This window comes from Myotis brandtii, unplaced genomic scaffold (genome assembly GCF_000412655.1).
Source record: "Myotis brandtii unplaced genomic scaffold, ASM41265v1 scaffold328, whole genome shotgun sequence".
NCBI lineage: Eukaryota > Metazoa > Chordata > Mammalia > Chiroptera > Vespertilionidae > Myotis > Myotis brandtii.
This window is the reverse complement of record NW_005362626.1, coordinates 304,131-319,711: the sequence shown is the minus strand read 5'-3', so window position 1 is coordinate 319,711 and position 15,581 is coordinate 304,131. Positions and strand designations below refer to the sequence as shown.

General features: G+C 41.0%; 1 protein-coding gene across 1 annotated transcript in view; it reads right to left on the bottom strand.

Annotated features, from left to right (window-relative positions):
• Positions 1 to 1,273: 1,273 nt before the first annotated feature.
• NNT (nicotinamide nucleotide transhydrogenase) overlaps positions 1,274 to 15,581 on the bottom strand; it is a 92,991-nt gene continuing 78,683 nt past the window's right edge. The window contains exons 20-22 of the mRNA XM_005871035.2: positions 5,835 to 5,953; positions 4,275 to 4,390; positions 1,274 to 2,241 (exon numbers count right to left, since the gene is read on the bottom strand). Of these exons, the coding sequence (XP_005871097.1) occupies positions 2,092 to 2,241; positions 4,275 to 4,390; positions 5,835 to 5,953 (385 nt within the window). The 3' untranslated portion in view covers positions 1,274 to 2,091. The remainder of the gene's footprint in view (positions 2,242 to 4,274; positions 4,391 to 5,834; positions 5,954 to 15,581) is intronic.

Here is a 15,581-nt window from a genome sequence, read left to right as displayed (position 1 = left end):
CCTAAAAGACAAATCTGCAATAGCATTTCACTGCCTAAGTGAAATGCCTATTTTTTGATACCAGACAATAGGGTACAATGGAATAAAAAATGTATTTATATTTGAATATCAAAAAGATATAGTGAACAATACAAGAATAAAATTGTCATTTATTCTCAGTGTGTGACTGATCAGAAAAGGAGGGATGATAAATTGAATGGGTGAAAATTATCTTTGTTGATTTAAGACTTCACTGTAATAAATAATCTAAGACCACCAACCTTTTAGAGTATTGATTTAAGAAATTATGTTTCAAAAAAATTTCAATATCCTAATCAAAAAGTAAAATAAAACCAACTACATCATAAATTTTCAATTCAATTTACACGAATGACAAAGAATTACTGAATATCAAAGAATGAGATCACCCTAAATTTTAAAAGTATTTACTATAAATTATAAAAATAAATTTAAAATCTAAGTATAATTATTTTTTATTTAAACTGAATGCAGGAATTTTCTCAAAAAAAAAATCCAAGTCACTGCTTTCCAGGTATATCTACAACTAGAAAAGGAAAAGGGCATACAGATACGATCTACTTGCTTCTAATAGGACTTTAATGATATAATTCACTCTTGGGGTTACTTATAACCTGAGTCCTATTAACAAATTGCATTTATCCCTCAAAAATTAAAAAGGAATCCTTTCTGCTTTAAAACATGAGCACGCGCGTGCGCACGCGCGTGCACACACACACACACACACACACACACACACACACACGATCTTAATTGCAAGCACAGCAAAACAGAAATTGATTACCAAACCAACAAATATTGTGAGTTGTCAACTCAATAAACATGAGCATCACAGTAAAAAATTTCACACAAGTAACTTATTTTTCTGGTTTAGAAATCATTTTTAGGTGTTAATAATTGTTTCAAGAAACTCATCACACATTCATCCTCTATAGAGCTTTTGGCAATGTAGCAACATCACAAAGGACATATACACTTTTACTGCAAAAAGACATGATCTTTCCTAGCACTTAAACAAAGCACTAGTAGCTAAAGGGGAAAAAAACGTGCCACCATTTCTCCCAAATGTGATCAGTTACGTAAGACCTCAAAGCACACTCTGATTTGTGGGTGGAAAAAAAAAAGGATTTCTTGTGAACCTTAAGACAGATTAATTTCATCTACTTTATAGTAGCAAGTCTTCCCCGGATATTACTAACAAGCAGAGCTATTCAATGTTAGCATTTTGTCGCCAGAGACAATTGCTACATCAATGTGCAAACATAATGAACTCATTTTATTAGGCAAATAGTTGAATTCCATTCAAGTGCACTTAGTACAGTACTACACATTATAAATTGATTGAAATTAAAGAGATCTCCGATTAGAAATGGGGTTTTAAAAAATACAACTAATACTGATTTCACATTATGTTTCATTGGTGTCCTAATGAAACATACAAAGCAAATGGCTTAACTGTTTCCAGCATCTCTGGAAGGTTACCTAGTCTTTTAACATATTAAAATAGAAGTGAGAAAATACACCCCTGAAATCTACAATTGAAATTACAGTCTGAAAAACCAAACCCAATTTGATATGGTTGATTCAGATGACAGTTGAAGGTCAGAGGTCAGCTCCGGAGTTGATGAAAGTTTCAAATTAGTCACATTTTTTGGAAAAACCATCGACGCAGGTGCCTGAAATGTTTACACTGCGTCAGATTTTTCAGATCTGTGTTTGGTTAAGTCTTCAAATCCTAGGCTTAATTTCTTAAAACGTTACTGGCTACTGAGCAGGAATTTTAAAAAATCCAAAAGGATCACATTGAAAATGAGGCTGTTCTTTCTCCTTTTATAAAATACTTTTGATTTATAACACCAAAAAGAAATGCACAGAAAGACATGTAGAATTTCTTCGATCCTTTTTTAAATATGCTCTTGAAAAACCTCCCGGCAATTGCTTTGCTTTCTTCAGGGTCTTCCTTTCCGTGCAGGAGCTTTGTTTGCTACAGATGTGCATCGGCTGTCTGTCTACGTTGATACTTCCGTTGCCTGTTCCCACAAGTTCCCCTGCTGCTAGACAGCAGCTTGAAGTTTACTTCTGGTAGGATTCTCGAACTTTCGCCTGCAGTGCGTCACAGGTCTTCTTGGCATCGCCGAGCAGCATGGCCGTGTTGGGTTTGTAGAAGATGGGATTGTCCACTGCTGCATAGCCAACGCCCAGGGACCTCTTCATAACAATGACCTAGGAACCGAAGATGAAGGGAGAGAGTGCATGTAACAGCCTGGGCTGGGTGCTAGGCACACAAACATTGCCCTGCCCTCACTCTGAACAGGCATGTGCCCCTCTACCAGTTCCTTAGTTCAGAGACTCTTAAAATATACAAGGAGTATTTTTTTAATATATTTTTATTGACCACAGAGAGGAAGAGAGAGGGAGAGAGAGATGGAAACATCAATGATGAGAGAATCATTGATCGGCTGCCTCTTGCACGCCCCTACTGGAGATGGAGCCCACTACCTGGGCATGTGCTCTGACCAGGAATCAAACCAGTGACCTCCTGGTTCATAGTCAATGCTCAACCACTGAGTCACACCAGCCAGGCACAAGGAGTATTTTTAATGCGTATTTACATGGTATTCACGTTAATTTTTAAAATGTGCCCATACTTTTATACCAATGAGAGAAAAGGCCATGTGAACAATAATTTATCTCTGCGTGAGCAGACTGTGACTTTCTTCTTAGTGCTTTTGTCCAAAAGACTATGTATGACATTTTTCTAGTCAGAAAATTATGCATCTTTCTATGAATGGGCTAAAGAGAACACACACAGTGATTAAGCTTCTACTACACATTTTAAAATAAAGGTAGTTGAGTGGGAAAATGGTATCAGTCCTGTTCCATCACTTTAAGGGAAAAATATATCGGAAAGTTCTAACACAGAAGCCCAAAGAGCACCCTAGCTGTCACCAGGAGAGGCTAATAACTAATACTGCGGTCCTACGAGCAGGATGGAAGGGAAGTCCGTCTCTGATGCTGATGTGCTACAGACATTCACAATTACACAGATGACGGCTGGTGCTGTCCTGCTGAATAGCAAGTCAGTTCTCAATGAAAAGACAAGCCTCCCCATAGTCTAGGACATGCCATCTATCCCAGAAGGGAAGCAGTACAAATGCGTTCACGCTTCAAATAGCATTAGTACAGCAGTGTACTCTGCAAACTCTTTTGTTTTGTTTTGTTTTGCTTTGCTTTGTTTTGTTAATCCTCACCCAAGGATATTTTTTCCATTGATTTTTAGGGAGAGTGGAAGGGAGGGGAGTAAAGGGGAAGAGGGAAAGAGAGAGAAAGAGAAACATCAATGTGAGAGAGACACATCAACTGGTTGACTCCCGCATGTGCCCGGACTGGGGCAGGGGCCAGAGATTGAACCTGCAACCCAGGTATGTGCCCTTGACCATGAATTGAGACTATGACCCCTCAGTGCACAGACCAGCACTCTAACTGCTAAGCCACACTGCCGAGGGCTCTGCAAACTCTCAAATATTAATGACCAATGCAATAATTTCTCATATCCCATGAACCAGTACCTGGCATATCTGCTCACGTATCACAAACACTAAGTTTTAAACTCATATGTACAGTAAAGAGAAACAAAATGAAAGGGGAAAATGTACATTTGTAACCAGGGTTCTGAAAATGCAGATCTGACTTAGGGGTGGTAAAGAAACATGCCCACGGCTGGGCAGAGGACGCCTGGCAAGCGCCTAGCTCCCCACGACCTAGCAGCCCGCCCTTCAGGAGTGTGTGCGCGTGCAGAGCCTGCTTCCTCATGCCACGCTGCTGTCCGATTTCCAAATCACCTTCCTCCCAGACACCCCATAACGACATACAAACTCCCTTTCGATAACATTAAATGAAAAAATGTGCTCGTCTTCATATATGAAGGCGAGGAGCTGACTCACTGTCCCAGAGAGAAGCCATCTGCTCCACGGGACTCGACCTGGAACTCGGCCAGACTCGTTCCAAAAGCCCTTGTTCAGCTGTGGTTACAGATTCCGTGAATCCAGCTGCACAATCCCCTCTGGTTCTGCTGTGATCGAGGCATTCACTCAGATTCTCCGGTGGCCACGGAGCACAGAAGCTGCACCAGGAGAACTGGACCCTAATCCTACTCCAACTCCTGGGCCTCCACAAGCCTTCGTCACTTCTCATCAAGTGACCAAGCAAAGCTCTGCGTGTGTGTAACTAGGATGAAGCATGAGCCGGGAACTTACCTGCTTTGACTTCCAGACCTCGAGAACCGGCATGCCTGCAATAATAGAGTTGGGGTCTTCTTGAGCTGCTGAATTGACAGTGTCATTAGCTCCAATGACAAGGACCAAATCAGTGTCTACATCATGAAAGAAAAAAGAGAAAATATGAAACTCAGGGGAGTCACTTTCACTTCTTTCCAGGAAAATGAGAGTGATCTGGCTTTATAATGATAATAACAAAAGCTAACATCTGTAAGACCCACGCTTGTGCCAGGCACCGTACCAAGGGCTTTATCAGAGAGGTTCAGTGACTTAGCCAATGTCACACAGCTAAAAAGCAATAGGCCTGCATCTAACCTGAGCATCCTGGCTGGAGCTTGCATTATTATGCTTCCCTTCCCCTAATGCAGGGGTCCTCAAACTTTTTAAACAGGGGGCCAGTTCACTGTCCCTCAGACCGTTGGAGGGCCGGACTATAGTTTAAAAAAAAAACTATGAACAAATTCCTATGCACACTGCACATATCTTATTTTGAAGTAAAAAAACAAAACGGGAACAAATACAATATTTGTATTTGCATGTGGCCCGCGGTCCGTAGTTTGAGGACCCCTGCCCTAATGTGACTTTATATAGTTCTTTCATTATCCCAAAGTGATCTTGCCAATTACGATATTTTATAATATCTGTGTTCCATTTTCAACGTCTAAGATGACCCCATAAATGCAACTTGATGTCTAAAAGAAAATGGTCTATGAGTCTGTACTATATTTAAGCTGTGTCCGTAATTCCTGGAACTGACAGGTTTCACACATAATTTAGCAACAGTGAAATCTGAAAGGAGGCATAAAATGAAAATGGCCTAAATTCCCTCGTTAAGCATTATAATGTGAACGACCTTAGAACTCTGCCAAAATGCCATGTGAATCGAGACATACACACGATTTCATTATTTTTCTCTAACAAACAGTTTGTTTGCTTTTTATGTTAACAGTGGACACTTGCCAGAGGGAACTGGTTTAATTTTAACAAACATGATCTTAGGCCAAATGTCATCAGCACTCAACCAAGACCCATGACAGCCACACAGGACAGCACCTTGTCCAGTGAAGTCTAGTACTTTAAAGGGGACAGAAAACTACTATTCTGATCATGAGTTGGCACAACTGGAAACCAGTAAACACTGCAGAAATAGACACTGAATTATCAACAGAAATTTTATAAATGAGGAACCTGAGCTTGAGTAACTAGTTCAAGGTCATGAGAGAGAGAGAGTCAGGGCCTGGATTCCAAAGCCAGGTGTGTCCCGAGTCCCTGGGCAGCCCCCCTCCCTACATCGCCTCCCAGGGCCTGCTCCATCCCTCAGCTCTCCTCCCAGGAGCAGAGTTACCTGTGCTGCTTACAACCCGGGTGAACCATTCAGCACAGTTTTGTTTATGTCATTGTGACTGCATCCCCACCAGGAGCAGGTTGCCCCCCATCTGACGAGCAGGTCTCCCGTGATCCCACAGTTTCTGTCCTGGACTGGCATTGCTTTAGTCACTCTAAGAACAAGTCAATGTCACCATCAGCACCATCGCTTACCTGGGAAATCCTCGTTGATCTCGTCCATTTCCAACACAATATCATATGGCACCCCAGCTTCAGCCAGCAGCACATTAAGCTGGCCAGGCATCCGGCCTGCAACTGGGTGAATTCCAAACCTAGATGTGAAGCAAACCAACAGCTGGCCTTACTTGATGGGCCAAAATGTACAGAGACCCCAAGATCACCTCCCAATCGGCACAGTTTGTTCTTGGCCCTCTGCTCCTCCTGGTACTGCCTCATCTCTGCAGGCAGAAGTAGAATCAGCACCGATATGTGGTCAATTTGCAAATATTGAAGTTGGAGATTGGATATCTCGGTATACACACACTAGGACTCCCCTCAGAAAAATAAGCATAACGTTAGAGCCTGAATCCTCCATATACATTTGAAGTACAATGAACTTCCAACAACATTCCTATGTAATATCACCTTACATTCAAAAAGCATTCTGCTTTCATTATACTTTTTGACATATCTTGAGTCTTTAAGAAAACATATGTAAGTCAGCATGGATTTAAACATTTGCCATGAAAAATCAACTCTACAGTCAGCTTTAACCTCTATGTTCAAAAGTGGGAAAATAAAATATTGTCCTGTACATGAGTGCATGGCCTACAGTCTTTCAGGGAGTGATGAAGCATTACTCTACGTCACAGAAGAAATATGACAGGAACACGCTGCAGTGTCCACAAGGCAGAGGAATATACAGATCAGAGCTCCACGCTTTATCAAGGCAAAGGAAACTGAAGCAACAAGCAATTTCTTCCAACCCCGGCCATAAGGGGATCTTTAAAGTCATGTAACCCAGCCTCTTGCCCAGAGGTTCTCAACCTGTGGGTCGAGACCCCTTTGGGGGTAAAACGACCCTTTCACAGGGGTCGCCTAAGACCATCCTGCATATCAGATATTTACATTACAATTCATAACAGCAGCAAAATTACAGTTATGAAGTAGCAACGAAAATAATTTTATGGTTGGGGGGTCACAACATGAGGAACTGTATTTAAAGGGCCAGAAGGTTGAGAACGACTGCTCTTGCCCATCGTACTGACCTCTGTCTCCTCAGCATTGGGCACAGTCCCTGTCATATAAGAAGAGCTCAATAAAAAGCAAATCCAGGGAAGAAATGCATTTTATAGAATCTTGTGGCAGGGATCCATCCAGTCTCAGCTTAAATACCTTCAGTGACCAGAAACTTACTCCTTCCTAAGGTCTGTTGCATTACTAGACAGTCCTGATAGTTACATATAACACATGCACGGACTCCTTACAGTAAGCCGGGGAGAACACCCATCTCGTTGCTCTCCAAGGTCTGTCGCTTTGCCACCTGCAGCCATAAGTCTACGCCCTCTTCCCAACGCGGGTCCCTGTCAGCCATCCTAGGATGCCTACTAAGCAAAACATCCTCGCATCTTCCAACTATTCAACGATCTGCAGGATGTCCTAGCTCCCTGTTCCTACCTCTGCTGTCAATGCCCAGCTCAAACCCCAGCCCCTCAAAGAGAACACAACATTGCTGGATGTGATCTAGATGCACAAGGCCCAGCAAGCAAATCACATCCTCAGATCCCCCGACTGATGAAGCCTGAGACTGCATGAGCATCGACAGCCAGCACAGCCCATCGCTGCCTCTGACAAAATGTGTGGTCATTGAAGATGCTGTTACTTTCACAGGAACTGCTGCCAAGCCAGGCCTCCCTCCCCACTCCCAACACGGTCCTGTCAGGAACAGATTAAAGCATAAGAATTGACCCCTCACCAAGCAGACCTGCAAAGAGCTATAAAACGGCCATTTTTATCACCCAGATAACTGATAAATGGTTTTCTATACCTTTAAAACTGATCATGACAAGCCTGGATTATTGGAAGGCTTATCACTGGGGAAAAAGAAAGACATCAAGTGAGGGTATTCTCTTTACCAGAGTCCCCTTTGCATAATCTTCCTTCTGGGACCACTGAATGTTCCTCAATGACCAACTTAGGTTTAAAAAAAAACAGAAACTCAGACTGAAAGGGAAAAAAAAAAACAGTTATCTCTAGGTGGTTGTACAACAGATGGTGGCTTTTTTCTCGTGTTTTTAATATTTTTCTATGAGAATGTACAGTCTAAATTAACTCCATATAAAATAAATTAACACTCCATGCTTTTATGTTGTGATATAATGTATAAGTGATTTCTCATGTATTATCTCATTCTGGCCCAAACAGTCTCCATCAAGAATTAGAATTTAGGGCAGCTGATTCAGATCTAGTACTTAGTTATAAAAAGTGGGTTTTAGAGCTGCATTCCTTTATCTAAAAGGAATGAGCAAGAACAGATACAAGAGGGGCTGGCATGTATGCTGACATAATGGCTAATATTCACTCTTTAGAATGTACTATGTGGTATGCACAACTTTCTTAGGAAAATGGTCACACTGGGATTCAAGAGTCTGAACTTTTAACTACTAAACGATATAGTCAGTCGAGTCAAGCAATTTAAGAGACGATTTTGTTTAGTTAACAGTTCAGGTTAACCAGCTGTGTGATGTTGGGCAAGTCACTTAATGACTCTCTCTCCGTCTCAGTTTCCCCCTAGAGTAGTAACCAGCTGTTATTATGTGCCCACATGATGCCTAAGGCTATAAAAACTCTCAGTAGAAGAGGTCTGAGAAATACCTATTTATCTCTGCTTGAATGGGTGGTCCAAGAATCCAATTTCTAGTGTGCTCTGAGAAAAGCTGAGAGCCAAGAATTGTTCAACAATTCTACAAGCTATAAACAATACATTAAATATTTGCATGGACAAACAGACATAGGAGAAAAAAAAGTCTCTTAGTATGCAGAGTGCTACAACAATGCAAAACATTGACCAGCATCCCTTAAGTGCTGGGGAAGTAGATTTTGAAAAAATTACTAGAGGTGGGAGGTAGCAATGAACTGGATAAAATAAACTATTAATATTTTATGATTCATTTAAAAGGAATTCCTCCCCTTCCTTCAGTGGGCTGTCTGCAGTCCGATTTTAATGAGAATAAAATTAAAGACAGTCAACAGTTTACTTCAAACAGTGCTCCCCAACCTCACCGTCTCATCAGCTTTCAAGTTCTTTTTTTTTTTTTTTCATTTTTAGAGAGATGGGGAAGGAGAAGGATACAGAGATAGAAATATCTAGGAGAGAGAAACATCATCTATCGGCTGCCTCCTGTACACCCGCTACTGGGGATCAAGCCCACAATCCAGGCTTGTGCCCTGACCAGCAATCCATCCTTTAACCTTTTGGTTTCTGGGTCAACACTCAACCCCTGAGCTACACCAACTGGGCAGCTTTTAAGTTCTTCAACCATAGTTTCTCTCCTGTCATTTTGGTGAATGTAACAGTTCAATACTTGAGTAAAAATTCACAATGTACTCTAAAAAGAAATATTGCATTTTTTTTACTAAACATTTAAATGTTAATGTCATTCTCTTTTCCATACCAGAGCTTTCAATCACTCCTGAAAACGAAGGAAATTAGGCAAAATACTGACAATTGATGTTCACGCTCTCCCTGTAGAAGTGCAAGCTACAGTCAGCACGACCACAGCCATTTTCAAACGGTCGCAGAGAAAACATTTCCAAAGTGTTATGCAGACTCTTGGGTTAAGATATCTCTTTAAAACTGTACAGTAGCAATAAAACATTTGAAAAAATTTCTCCAGGTACCAAATTATATACAGAGAAAACATTTCCAAAGTGTTATGCAGACTCTTGGATTAAGATATCTCTTTAAAACTGTACAGTAGCATTAAAACATTTGAAAAAAATTTCTCCAGGTACCAAAGTATATGCTCATTAAATGAGTTATTATTACTAAACTTCAAATCTGAACATGTCATTTTAATATTTTAATAATACAATATTTTAAGCACGAATATTAAAAAAATAGACTTGGAAAGAAGATGCACATATTAAAATCACCAAAATGGCCCTCACTGGTTTGGCTCAGTGGATAGAGCATCGGCTTGCGGATGGAAGGGTCCCAGGTTTGATTCCAGTCACGGGCACATGCCCAGGTTGTGGGCTCGATCCCCTGTAGGAGGAGTGCCAGAGGCAGCTGATCAATGATTCTCTCTCATCATTGATGTTTCTCTCTCTTCTTCTCTGAAATCAACAAAAATGTATTTTAAAAAGTAAAATAAATAAATAATAAAATCACCAAAATGTACTCTTAAGCCTGCTTACTGCAATGAATTTGGGAAAGGAAAAGACACAGTGAATGGAGGTTTCAAAGGTGCTTGACCTTGTGAACAAGACTCTCAGTCTTTATAAAGTTCAGGACTCCAAGCCTTAATCCATCAGGTTCATGGGCAACAACAGCAGCAGTAGGAAAAACACAACTTCAAGCTCAGAGAAGGTGGGTCCACGTACGGATAATAATTCAAATTTTTAAAAAGAGGAAAGGCTGGATTTGTGTAATCCTTGCATAAAGTGAGAAAGAAGGCAGAGCACAAAGCCAAATGAATGCACACCAGAGAGTGACTTGGACATGTGGCTTTAAAGGCACGCATGACACGAAAGTATCCATAATAATAAAAGAGTAATATGCTAATTAGACCAGACAGCCGAACAACCTTCCAAACGTCATTCTGGAAGTCCTTCCGGATGAAGCCGCGGTGGCAGGGGCCGAGGCAGAGGCGGTTAGGGGCAATCAGGCAGGCAGGAGAGCAGTTAAGGGCAATCAGGCAGGCATGCAGAGTGGTTAGGGGCGATCAGGCAGGCAGGTGAGTGGTTAGAGGTGATCAGGCAGGCAGGCAGGCTAGCAGTTAGGAGCCAGAGGTCCCAGATTGCGAGAGGGTGCAGGCTGGGCTGAGCGGGACCCCTCCCCACCCCATGCACAAATTTCATGCACCTGGTCTCTAGTGTAAAAATAAAAAAGTAATTTGAATGTCAAAATAAAAAAGGATAGTAATAGGTTATAAACCACTGGGGAACATGAGAATTCAAGAGTCAAGACTGATAACAGATCCATAAGTCAGAAGGAAGGAAGGAAGGAAGGAAGGAAGGAAGGAAGGAAGGAAGGAAGGAGGGATGGAGGGAGGCACACTCTAAGTGGTAGGCCATCAACTGATAAGTGTGGTGGGTTATAAAACCACCATTTTGCAACCATCATAATAAAATTGGTTCAGATAAAAACCATCAGCATGTGTTCAATACAGGGAGTAAAATTTTATGAGGAACAGGACACTTGCAAGGTCTTTTTAAAAATGTTTTTATTTATTTGAGAGGGAAGAAGGGAGAAGGAGAGAAACATTGATCAGATGCCTCCCGTACACACCCCAACCAGGGATTAACCCCTAGAGTGCTGGGGAGCGCGATCCCGCTCCTCCTGTCTTTCGCCAAAAGTGCCGGGAGCGCTATCAAAGCTTCGAAATGGCGTCCAGTTCTAAGTCTGCTTTTATTAGTGATGATGATATTGCTAAATATGTCAATGTAATAAAGGTTTCCTTAAGTTTTTGAATATGTAACTTCATTTACTTGCGATTCATAATTTTTTTCCTAAACTGCTGTAAAATCAGCAAAAATGCCTTGGCAATTTTAGCATAGTTCCTAGGATATTGGTTGGCGCTCAAAGGGTTAAACCCGCAACCTGGGTATATGCCCTGACTGGGAATCGGACTGGCAACCTTTCGATGCATGGGACAACATTCATTAACTGAGCCACACCGGTCAGTCTGCAAGGTCGTAAAGAGAGCTCAAAGCAGTTTGCCTCTATCCCTTATTCTTACCTCAAGAGAAAAAGAAAAAAAATTAAGGGCTTTCAGTGTTCTCTCTCAGAGCTATTTTATTGAAATTGATCCATAATAAGAATGAGCAGTTGTTAGAAATAATAACCATCTATACTTTTTGCTCAATGGGCATTTGAGTAAACAGAGTCCATATTTCTCTTTCTCCCAGCTAATAGTTCCTTGTAAATACTGTACCTAACAAAATACATTACCAAGATTAACAAACCAAATCTCAGCCAAGAAGAACTTAAACTGAAACTGTAATTTCTTATGCATTTCAATGCAGTGTTTGGTTTACTAAATGGCTACTAACTCACCATTTTTCTAAATATTGTGTGGGAGAACCAAAGGCCCAGAGAATGTCCTCCAACAAAGGCAGAAATCCTATAATTAATTACATTTCAGGGGCCTGATGTGTCTTTTTTTTTTTTTTACAATGATGGGAAAAAATAATTTTCAAAAGAGCATCTTAAAATCAAAAATTTTAGTTTGGCCCTAGCTGGTTTGGCTCAGTGGATAGAGCATTGGCCTGCAGACTGAAGGGTCCTGGGTTCGATTCCTGTCAATGAAATCAATAAAAATATATTTTAAAAAAATGGTGACCATGTCCACTCACCTATTAGAAATGAAAAAAAAATTTCTTTTAGCTTGAAAAGCTCTTTTCACTTTACAGAGGTTTAAACATATTATTAATCAGCTAATTTTCATTCAAAGTTAATGCCCATTTGCATTTCAACTGTGTCCATTTCAGGTCAACATTCCAAATTAGCACAGGGTTGCTTTCCCAGATTCACCCACAGGTGGTCTTACCTCTGTCACCGACTAGACCCGATGATACAACTAAATAACTAGGTTCTGTTCAGGGAGCTGTTGCTCAAAAGCATCAGAGGTTCAGGAGAAACACAGAACACCGACTTAGAAAATAACACGCTCTAAGTGAAAAAAGATCAGCTGGCTAGAAAAATGGCAAAACTATTTTCAAGCAGACCAAACAAAACAGAAGTTGACCAAATAGTCCTCATTTTCTTTACACAGAATAAAATAAAATGATCTTCAAATGCAAAAGGAAGAATTGGACTTAAAATTTCAGGAAAAAAAAAAGACTACTTTCTGTTAATTTAAAACAAATGGCCCAATTAGGGGATGCTGCAGGCTTCTTCTCTGTGGATCAAGGAGAGAGAAGCTCATTAATCTGAGATGATGCATTTGGAGTCAAGAGTATTTCCCATGCAAATACGAAGGATGGTTGGTTGGCATTGGACATGATCAAGACAGCTACAGCAGCTGGGACAGCCTTCCAGGTATGGGAGGAGGCAGGGGATCCTCAATGGTCTGAACTACCCATAAGAGAGGACCAGCTTGGGTGGACTCGGGACTTCCAGAATAATGTAAGATATTCCTCTACCCCACTCCTATAGTACTAACTGCCACCAAGGACTCATCTGAGCTCTTCTGCGATGTTCATAGTAGTCTTGAACACCAAAAACTTTCTCTTAATCTCTCAGCCCTCTGATCACCAAGAAGTATTTCTTGCTTCCCCAGGTCCTCTCCTCTTCCCAAACCTGATTGGTGAGACTTAAAGAAAGACTGGGAGTCATACTACATGACACTCAAGGTGTGAATTAGTTTCCTATTGCTGCTGTACCAAATTGCCACAAATTTAGGAGCTTACAGCAACACAAATTGATGATGCTCTTACAGTTCTGGAGGTCAGAGTCCAAAGTCCATTTCTCTGCACTGAAATCATGGTGCTGGTAGGACTAGGAATCCATTGCTTGCCTTTTCCAGCCTCAAGAGGCTGCCCCCATTCCTTGGCTTGTGGCTGCATCACTGTGACCTCTCTTTCCATTGTCACTTCTCTGAGTCTGACCCTAGTGACTACACAGGCCCACCTGAATAATCCAGGATATCTCCCTATCTCAAAATCCTCACCTCAAATCTACAACAGTTCCTTTTGCCATTTGCCATGGAAGGCAACCCATTCACAGATTTTAAGGATTAGGAGGTGAACATACTTGGGGGTCTGCCACAAACTCCCTTTCCAGTCCTAAAATTCCATGAACTAGAGTTTCTATTTTAGCTGAGTAAACCAATATACACTTTGTGTGTTTTTTTTGGTTTTTTTTTTTAAATATATTTTATTGATTTTTTACAGAGAGGAAGGGAGAGAGATAGAGAGTTAGAAACATCGATGAGAGAGAAACATCGACCAGCTGCCTCCCGCACATCTCCCACTGGGGATGTGCTCGCAACCCAGTCACATGCCCTTGACCGGAACCGAACCCCGGACCCTTCAATCCGCAGGCCGAAGCTCCATCCACTAAGCCAAACCGGTTTTGGCACAATATACACTTTGTGATTTACTTTTGGATTTCGATTTTGTATTCCTCTTTGATTCCAATATTTTTGTTTAATTTTAATTTGTTTATTTGTTTTTAATACTACCTTTGCTTATCCTTAAATTAATCCACTGGCTATCATCTTTATGCTTTCACTGAGGTGTCATGGACCAAATTAGAAATCAAAAACCTCTAAATGTATGAGTTATTATTTTAATATGCGATTAGCTGCAGACTTCATAAAGATGATGTTTCTTTTGAGCTAGTTGCAAAGGGTAAATAACCGCAAAGCTAACCAACATGTTATGCTGAACATCCCAAAGGGCAGATCACTTTATATCTGTTTGTATAATAATTTATTATACTAAACTTTTAAGATGCTAAGATTGGAGACAAACACACGCAAGACTATTATAAGAGAATGCCAATGTTTTGAGAGAAACAACAGAACACGCTACATTTGTAGAAATATGTATGTGCATGTTGATGAGGCAATGGGAGTTTATAACAATTCTGGCCCATGGAACTGGCTGATCTCCAAAGTATGTATTAAAGTTAATTGTATCAGACATCGGTTGGCCAAGACCGGCAATTTCCAGGAACCTACGGCCAAAGCTCATCAATGTCCCATCATCACATGAAGAATATCCAGAATTCTGAACTGCAAAGTCTACTAGCCTCTTGGTTCTTCCCTTTGAACTAGAAAAAAATTATTTTTATTGTGTACATGCTTAACAAAACAGAGCCGGCTGTCCCTGACCACAACAAGATTCTACAGAAGGGAAAGAACTACTAAATGAGATCAGAGAGATCTTGCAGCCGCCACACTCTTTCCTTATGCAGCTCCTCCTCCCCATGGCTGCGCTGTCCAGGCCAAGAGCTCCTTAGTACAGGAACCACGCTCATTTATCAGTACCTGGCACTCGATTCTCGTGCTCAATGAAAGGTGTGCCCCGTAAGGTAGGCTTACTCATAAACTTCCCGCATCTCCTTTTAGAGAAAGAATTTGGGGAGCCCTAGCCAGTTTGGCTCAGTGGATAGAGCGTCGGTCTGCGGACTGAAGGGTCCCAGGTTTGGTTCCGGTCAAGGGCATGTACCTTGGTTGTGGGCACATCCCCAGTAGGAGGTGTGTAGGAGGCAGCTGATCGATGTTTCTAACTCCCTATCCCTCTCCCTTTCTCTCTGTAAAAAATCAATAAAATATATTTTTTTTTTAAAAAGAATTTGGGGAAGCAGCATAGAGTAGCAGTGAAACGCTCTAGAGATCCACGGCCTGGGTTCAAGACATTTAGACAATTAACTTCCTTGTGCCGCCCTTTCCCCATGTGAACAATGGGAGTGATGATACCGCCTGGCACACATAAGCCTTCAGTAAATGTAACCTGTAAATTATACTCAAATACATTTTGGTAATTTAAATGTTCATCTGTATCTTTCAAATACATCCACATTTTAATGGTCACTTATATAAAAAGAAACACACATTTTTACATTAAGACAAATGTTGGTTTGATGCCAACATTTTCTAAGTTGGTTTTCTAATTTTTAACTTGAAATCCTAGTAAATACCAATGTAATTCAACAAAAGCCAGAAATGGTTTGTACTCACAACTACATCAAAAGACTAGAGAAATGATAGTCAACAGAGACCGAGGCTA